Source organism: Carassius auratus, unplaced genomic scaffold (assembly GCF_003368295.1).
Source record: "Carassius auratus strain Wakin unplaced genomic scaffold, ASM336829v1 scaf_tig00214790, whole genome shotgun sequence".
NCBI classification, from domain to species: Eukaryota; Metazoa; Chordata; class Actinopteri; order Cypriniformes; family Cyprinidae; genus Carassius; species Carassius auratus.
The window spans coordinates 83,969-92,940 of record NW_020527805.1 but is presented as its reverse complement, the minus strand read 5'-3'; the positions used below and the strand labels follow the sequence as shown (position 1 = coordinate 92,940).

The following is an 8,972-nucleotide window of genomic DNA, read 5'->3' as shown; positions in this document are numbered from 1 at the left end:
TCAGCTTTAAAAATGACAGCTCAATGAAGAGTGATATATTTTAAAACATTGACTATACAAATGTTTATGAAATATGCATATCACAAAGAATATTCAAGACAAAACACTCATTGTACGCATTGTACGAAGATTTTCACTATGCACAGACTTGCTCGAATTTACTTTCATTGTAGCATTAATATTAACAAGATATATATTTTTCATTTTTAGCTTGAGTATAAACAATGAGCTTGACCAAGTGTGTTGTATATGATTTAAAAAAAGAAAATAATTTAAACCAAAAGCAAATTAAACAAGTATTTTTCAGATCATGAGTGTTTCTGGGTTACGTGTTTTTTCATATTTCCAATCATTAATATTATTATTAAGAATGAAAATCGGACCAAAAAACAAAATGGTATTTCAGCCATCCACAATCCACATAACATTCGATAGTTTACAGAAATGACACCTTCACCTCACATGTCCATTCCAACTAGAAGGTACAATCTTTAAAAATCATGTAAATTAACACGAGGTATTAAAGTGTATTTAATATATTTTTGATGTTTAAATATCGATGATGACAAAGATCTCTGGTTTCTCTATGTCATGTACTTGCATTGCAGAGTAGGTGATTGCTTTCACTTCTGTTCCCTGTAAAAAAGGAAAATCAATTCTAAATAAAAGCATTAACATATTTGCAGTCTGTTGTCGGTTTAAACAAAAGCATGTTTAATTTATGCACCAAATGGAATCAATTAACATCTTGTGCAGCTACACGAGTCTGTAATAAATCCATTATCAATGTTGTTGTTGTTTTTTTTTACATCAAAGTGTTGTTTCCAGCTAAAATATGATTACATTTCTCCATAACAATGATCAATTTTTTTGTGGATTATTATGTTTTTAATCAGCCGTTTGGACTCATTGTGACGGCACCCATTCACTTCAGAAGATCCATTGGTGAGAAAGTGATGGAATGTTAAATTTCTTCAGATCTGTTCTGAAGATATAAACTCGTCTACATCTTGGATGCCCTCTGGGATAAGTAAATGTTCTGTAGAAGTTCATTTTTGGGTTTAATAAGCCCAGGCTAAACATAACCACATTCCAGTTATGTGAATCTGGAGCATGACCGTTTGACTAAACATTGGTTGTGAATCCTATCACTCGTTTACTTACTCTATTTAAATGGATCTGCTGATAATGGGTTCCCCAGACAAGTATTTTACTATAGCTCAAGGTAATATTCACAGAATCATAAATTGAAGGAAACAATTTATAACAGTATTTATGTCACATAATGCACTAGCCAATCTGATTATTTTTAACCACTTGAATGGGGAAAGGCAGAAATCTGTGAAGACTTTATGGAATTAAATCTGGCATTAACTGCATCATAAAATTAGCTTTAAAAGGTTTCTCTAAATCTGTTCCAATTACATCTTGAATGGTCTGAGGGTGAGTTCATTTTCATCAAATTTAAATTTTTGGGTGAACTTTCCTGCCCAGGTCAGATATACTAGAGTTCTAATAGAGAATCTGGCTCAGGACTAGTTTGCATAAAAACAGCTGAAGTCATTCACCACTAAATTGTATCACACTACAGGATGTGGTTTTTATTGCTCCCTTTTGTCCATCTTGGACTTGTGACAGATACGCTCACAGATTTGCAGTTTGTAAGCAGTGCTTTATTAGCAATTTCCTAATCTTAACTGTCCTATGATTAGAACTACCAAGTGGCTGGCAAATAAATGTGCTACTGTTTAACTACAGTAGATGTGATTCAGCAGAAATTGAATGTAAAGCAAATAAAGCACAGATGGGTTTATTTAACAGAGTGACAGCCATAAACCAATGGGGAACATACCTGTGGATGCTTACTCAGGTTAAATTCTTCACCCCACCTATAAAAAAAAAAAAATGAATTAAACTTGGCAACAGTCACACAACATGAAAGAATCCTACATACGGAATCAGTTGAAGAGGGAATCAAGGCCCCATCCTGAATTTCTCAAAATGCTGCTGTTGAATTTAAATGCAGATTTATTTAAAGGTACAGTTCCCAAAAATGACTTACAAAGTAACTCTTAAAAAAGGGGGGTTTTCACAGTGATGCTATAGAATAAAACATTTTGGTTCCCCAAAGAACCTTTTAAATAACTTTTTTTTTTTAAAGAACCATACATTTGACCAGAAACTGTTTGATTAACCACATTCTTCAAAATATATTTTTCAGTATTTACCAGAAGAAATTCATACAGGTTTGGAATGGCAAGAGGCGGAGTAAATAATCTTTTTTCACTTTTGGATGAACTATCCCCTTAACATTTATTTTAGGCAAAGATAATTTAATATTTGTAGTTCTCAGAAGGCAAGGCAGACTCTGAACTGAAATTCCAGACTGTTTACACACTACTAAAAGGTTGTAGCTGGAAAAGTCAGACCCTTGTGGAGAATGTGGGGCCTCCTTCTGAGAAGAGGAAAGCATGCAGTGAAAGTTTACTGATTTTTTTCCATGTGAGTCAAATGAACGGGAAATTCAGTCAAAATGAAAGTCCTATGAAGCTCTTTCCTCACCCACTGCTTTCCCCCCAATATGCACAGAGCTAAAATGTAAACAATGAATGTGAAGACAGTCATTTCATTTTAGCCATTTCTCAGTCAACGTCTCTATTTTTGCTGCATTCTCAGATGCATGAATACGTAAAGCTTGATAATAACATGTTGCATAGTATCTGAACCAATAGGGTCTCCAATCTATAGCAAAAGAGCATATAACAAACCTATGTTTAGTATACTCAAGTAAAGAAATACACACACTATATGGCAAATCTAGAAATTGTTTTTTTTTTTTTATATATACTGAAACTGATGAGAGATCCATTTGAGAGATGTGACAGCAATGCACTTATAAGTCTGCGATCTGCCATAATGCAAGAAGAAGAAGCCTCATGCACTTGCTGCTGTGAAGCGCATTCACAAGAGTTCTAACAGTTCGGTCATTGCGTGAACCGAACAGAGGTAAAAAAAAAAATAAAAAATTAAAACCCCATTTATAAATACGGTTCAGTTTCTTGCAGAGAGCGATCGTTTTGTGTCCTTACACATCAATGTATCATCACGAGCCGCAGGGTTTCATTTGGATTTGTCTGTGTGTTTTTTTTTCACTCTCATAGATTCTGTTAACATTTGCCTTCCATTGTACAGCTGAGAGAAAGCAAAGACTGAAGCTAAAAATCATAATTTGTGTTCTACTGAAGAAACAATGTCACATACATATTGGATGCCCTGGGTGTAAGCAGATAAATATCAAAATTGTATTTTTGGGTGAACTATCCCTTTAACAAAAACATAAATGGCATTATATATATTAAAAAAAAAAAAAATAAAAAAAAACAAGATCCAGCCCATTTCCACTAGGCTACAGTTCAATATTTTTGCTAATCTTTTTTTTTTTACCAGATTTCCTGTCTGGCTATGAATACCAAGCCTGTCTGAAAGCTGTGAAAAAAAAAACACCTGCTCAACATCCAAGAAGTTCATTCGTGTTCAGACACAAAAGGCTAGTGTTCAGTGGTTTGGCTGAGCATCTGTGGGAGCTCCGTGGTCGTACAACGAAAGACTCACCCTATCGAGCGGATTCTGTACTGCAGTCGGTCAATGTGCAACACCTTCACTTCCTGCAATACAAAACAACAGGTTGTTGGGAAAAGGAAAAGACTATGGAAATCTAATGCCAATGTGTGCACAATACCCTGGGAATGAAGAAGATATCAGCGCTGAATTTAAAGAGCCAGTCATCTAAGAAATGAAAAAGGAGTGACTCCATGTCTTCGCCTGAAACAACAAGATAAAGGGTCATCACGCCTTTACTGTCATTAATGTATCAGCCCTGGCACAATGGTTTGTCAAATAATGAAAACAAAATTACATTTATTAATTCTTGTGACAAGAAGTGGTTCTCAAGCCCTTCCTTTGCATAACAAACTCAAAAATATGATGTCAGCTTTTATGGTTTTTCTATTCTATTCTATTCTATTTTTTTTTTTTTTTTTGCTTTTTAAATTTAAATTATGTTAATAAAACTATTTTAAATGATTTAAAACTTATAGAAGCAACAATAACAAATATAGAAGCAACAGTAACAATTTCCAAACAAGCAATTAAAGGGATACTCCACCCCAAAATGAATGTTTTGTCATTAATTGTTCTAAACCCGTAAAATATTTGTTTGTCTTCAGAACACAATTTTAGATATTTTTTTAATGAAAACTGGGAGACTTGTCCCAGTTGAGACTGTCCCATAGACTGCCAAGTAAAATACACTCTAGATGTCCATTAAAGTATGAAAGATATCATCAGAATACTCCATCTGCCATCAGTGGTTCAACTGTAACATTATGAAGCGATGAGAAGACTTTTTGTACACAAAGAAAACAAAAAGAATGACTTTATTCAACAATTCATCTCCTCGGTTTCTCTCCATATCAGCATAGCACCATTTTGGAGATTATGACCTGAATGCAGGCAGCTTACGCTGTTCTGTTTCAGCAGTTTTCTTTCAAATCAAAGTGTAAATATACATTAAAAAAAATATCCTTGTGGTTCTGCTGATCCAGAAGAGCGTACGCTGACATTGAGAGTGTATTTTACTTGGCAGTCTATGGGACAGTATCAAGCCTCCTAGTTTCCATCAAAAATGTCTAAAATTGTGTCCCAAAGACAAACAAAGCTTTTACAGGTTTTGAACAACATCGGGGTAAGTGATTAATGACAAAGTTTTCATTATGGGGTGGAGTATCCCTTTAATGCTGGAGTCAGTAATATATCCAGTAAAGTTAATAAAATAAAAAAAAAGAACAATGTCATTTTACTGTTGAATAGCAAAAACAGTTCTTTCATTTTTCAATATCGTGCTGAATAAAAGGCAAACAGAGTAATAAAGCTCTATAAATGTGGTTTTTATAATTCATGCAATATATTTTGGTCATATGAAGTCATGTTTATAGCTTTAAATGTTCATTTTAGTGTCTGCCACTCCCAAGCAGGTCATACCACTTTGCAACAACATGGAGATGCGTAATTGATGACAGAATCTACTTCATTTATGTAATTATATTTTTTCTAGACTGTGTAGACAACTTGCAACCTTTAAAATGAGGTCAGACCTCAAAGCTTTTAAGATGTAGAAATGATAAATTAATTTAAATACGGGTCTAAACAATTCCATGTGTATGAAACATGACTCACTCCCAAAATTGCAATGACTAACACCTTGGCCTCTCATGTTTTTTTTTTCAGCTATTTAAGACTTGTGGTTTTTTTGTTTTTTTTAAATGGTACCTAAACCACTGTTAAAAGACTCATTGTGTTTGTTGTTTAAAAGACTGATTCAGAGCATGCTCTTGTGTTGCCATGTCTTTGCCTTAGAAGGTTCTTATGGCTTGTTGATTGGTAAAGGTTTATAAAGAAATCAGGTTTATGTTTTTATTAATGTGGGCAGGTATTTTGGCATTATTCAATATTTTGGACAATTTATAGCATTTGGATTTATTTAGTTTTATAATTGGCCTGTTTAGTGATTTTTTTCTTTCTTTTTTTTCTGACAAGTAAGTGAAAGCTTATATTCCTGAGAAGAGAGACACATCTCTGGTGCATGTTAAAATACAACATTAACAACTAGTTCTGTACCACTGTGTAGAATTTTTGTAAATCCGCCTGTCACAACCTGAATTTTTCAGGATTTAATTTGGTTGTAAAAAATGGTCATCACTCCCATAAATGACTGAACTCTGTGTGTACATGACTGAGAATTGACTCACCTTCTGATTCTACTTCTAGAGTGTCAATGGGTTCCACAGTTTCTGTGTCCGTCATGTAGCCAAACATCCCCATTGCACACTGTTCAAACGCCTCTTCCAGAGAATCACCCCATGAATGAATCCTACAGTGAAAAACCGGGAATGCCTCAAAGGTATGCTGCAAACACTCACACATTAATTCTTCCATTCATTCCGAGTAACCAACCATAATACATTGACCAAACTTTGGTCACGCGTTAAGGAATGTTGAAAGCATTGAAAAAGATTCTGGTGGCACTGGAAAAGTGATTCAGGAATTACTCTCATATCCTTAAAAATGACTCTCTCTTTGTTTTTGTGTTTACCATTAGTGCATCTTCTGACATTTCCTGTTATTTTTGCATTTGATTTAAGTAACAGTGCACTAGTCACAGGCAAATACTTACTGGACATCTGCAGTATGATCAAGATCTGGAACAGAAAACCGAATATTTATTTAATGAAGCTGCTAACCCATATAAATATAAGCGTGAAAGTGAAAACACCGAACAATCACAGAATGAAACTTTTTACTACACTGTATTGTATGTTTCGACATCACTATAGATGTGTGGGCGTGTTTCAGTGACTCAAACATTTTCGAAAAGCCTCGTTATCTCCATTCCTACGTCATACACATTTCGCATTATTAATCTGATGGTTGTAATGAAACTATTTTAAAATAATACAAAATAAATTGAAATGATACTATTTTGTGTGCTGACGTCAAATACGCCGTCGTATCACGTGATCTAATTAATATTCATGAGCCTTCAAATCATTTTGCTACTAAAGTGCGTTTCTGTATCGTTCATGACTTAACCTACATATGATTCTTATGTATGACAAGTATGTGTTACAAGTTTGTATTTCCAGCGCTTTTACATTTAGTTTCAGAAGGTTTTGTTTGTGTTCTACTCGATTTACATGACATGCGGAATAGAAAGTGAACTCGAATCCACTTACACTCGTATTTCCTGGTGATGGGAGGATACTTTGACTTTGTAGCTTTTTGCGCTTCTGTGAGATCAAGTTCGCGGTCATTCATTGTTCCGCGGTTCTTCTGTAAGTGATTTTAATGTTCTGTAACTGGTCTTTCCGTGATAACATGCTAGTCATGCAGTGCGAAGGCAGAAACTGTAGACATAAGAGTGCACTTGCTTCTGGTTTCATTTTCATCGTAAAAGTCCCATTCCCTTGTTGTTAAACTACTAATTTCCCTTCTTTTTATGTTTTATGGCGGTTAGCAAACCAGCTTTTGGAGGCGATCATATCAAGCATGTAATCCTTTTACTAAAATTTTATTATATACTGTACATTTGTTCTTTTTAGAAAATTAATAAGAGCTTTATAACCTTTATGACAACTGTTTTAACACATTCTGTAATGTCTTTTAATATCATGAATGCCTTTTCATATGCCCTATCAGCACATGCTCTACAGTTTCTAGTACAAGTCCCCACAATGATTAGATTAACTAGATTCATGTCTTTCTGTCATCTGGAGTGATTTATTAAATGCAGAATGTCCAATTTCGAATCGAGATATCTATTACTATTAGCAGTTCTTACATGGCCTACTTGTTTATATATATATATTGAAATCACTTATATATTATGTATATATAATAATTATATTTTATATATATATATATATATATATATGTATATAATTTAACACAAATGTCGCCATTTGTTAGCTTTATCCCATCTCTCTTCCCATATCTTTCTGACAGCTATTTTAATGAAACCTTTCATTTCTGATTTACTCAAGGGTACATATAGTGTTTGTGTGCCTGTTTCACTATCTTGTCTACCTCCTCATTTCCTTCCACTCCAACATGAGCAGGCACCCATTAAAAAATTATGCTATAATTACTTGTTCATCCACTGTAGAGGATTTTTACACCTGTTCTATTTTTCCTGCACTCGTCTTCAGATTTTTTTGGACACTGTTTAAAGCTTCCACATATGATGCTCCTTCAGATACTCATATAATTAGTGCTTTCACAGCATCCTTTCTTACTTTACATCCTCCATAACCCACACTATGGTTTTCTCCACAATCACACATTTTGGGTTCACTGCATGCACTTTCTGACTCGTGCTCTCCTCCACATCTAGCACAGCGTTGTTTTCCATTGCATACTGTGCTGTAGTTACGTGACCAAACTCCTGACACTTAAAGCATCTTATAGATGTTGGAATGTACAGTCGTACCATGTAACTCAAATATCCTAGATACACTTTCTCAGGTAATTTTTCTACTTAATTTATCTACTACTGCTGCCCCTGATAGAAGATTTTATTTGATAGACTCAACTGAAACCTCAGATCTTATCCCTGTTATCACTCCTTTCACCCGTTTCCTTTCCTCCATCATTGTACATGATACTTTTATTCCCAGCAGAGATTTCAGTCCTACTGCAGCTTTTTGTTGCTTCTTACCATGACACAACAACAGTAATCTGCCATATCTTACTTGCACTATCAGTCTTGCCAACCACTTCTTTTAAGAGCTTTAGTTATTTTAATTGGGTTCAACACATGAGCCGATTCTGCAATTAATGTAATCATTACCATTTTAAAGAAATAAATCATTCTGCTCCTCTTTTGGTCTACTAACCTGCTTTCTTTCTCTTTCACTATCTAATTCATGAATTTGATTCGCTTGAGCTGTCATTTTCCTGTTTTAAGTTGCTTCCAAGCTAAATGAGAGTATAGTACACTTGCAATACAGACAGAGGGTTTACATTTTGTGTAATATTAAATAATGTTCAGCGCCACTTTGATATCCAGTATAGCTACTTGATACATTGGAGGACATACAGTTATTAGGAGTTATGTAATGTGGATTTGATCTGAACATTTTTTTGATGTTTCCTGTTGACATGCGTTGCAAAGAATTTCTCAGAAACAGCCATTAATAAAGTTGTCAGCTTCATTGTTTATCAAGTTATCTCTGTCATCAAAGATAAACAAAAACATTTCATTTCCCCAAACTCTCTGGCAAAATAACAAGCAACTGGTGGAGAGGAGACACAGACACGCTCTTATTAGCATCTGTTGCGTAAATCACACTTCCTCTGGGTAGTCACATGGATTAATGTGAGGACTTTCAAGGCACCACAACCTCTGACGTTCAACA

At 34.5% G+C, this 8,972-nt stretch overlaps 1 protein-coding gene across 1 annotated transcript; it reads right to left on the bottom strand.

Annotated features, from left to right (window-relative positions):
* Positions 1-5: 5 nt before the first annotated feature.
* Positions 6-7,084, bottom strand: zbtb8os (zinc finger and BTB domain containing 8 opposite strand). Its single transcript, XM_026258746.1, has 7 exons — positions 6,792-7,084; positions 6,233-6,257; positions 5,808-5,929; positions 3,740-3,822; positions 3,613-3,665; positions 1,853-1,889; positions 6-636 (listed from the first exon to the last, which is right to left on the bottom strand). Exons 1-7 carry the CDS (start codon positions 6,871-6,873, stop codon positions 550-552), a joined length of 489 nt encoding a protein of 162 aa, XP_026114531.1. The 5' UTR covers positions 6,874-7,084; the 3' UTR covers positions 6-549.
* Between the last annotated feature and the right edge of the window lie 1,888 nt (positions 7,085-8,972).

What these genes read in the sequence shown, in the direction of transcription:
- zbtb8os (XM_026258746.1), bottom strand. Translation starts at nt 6,873, where the DNA reads ATGAATGACCGCGAACTTGATCTCACAGAAGCGCAAAAAGCTACAAAG. An exon ending in CATCACCAGGAAATACGAGT is followed by an intron (nt 6,258 to 6,791) that starts GTAAGTGGATTC and finishes TTTCTGTTCCAG; the next exon opens with ATCTTGATCATACTGCAGAT. An exon ending in GATCATACTGCAGATGTCCA is followed by an intron (nt 5,930 to 6,232) that starts GTAAGTATTTGC and finishes TTTTCACTGTAG; the next exon opens with GATTCATTCATGGGGTGATT.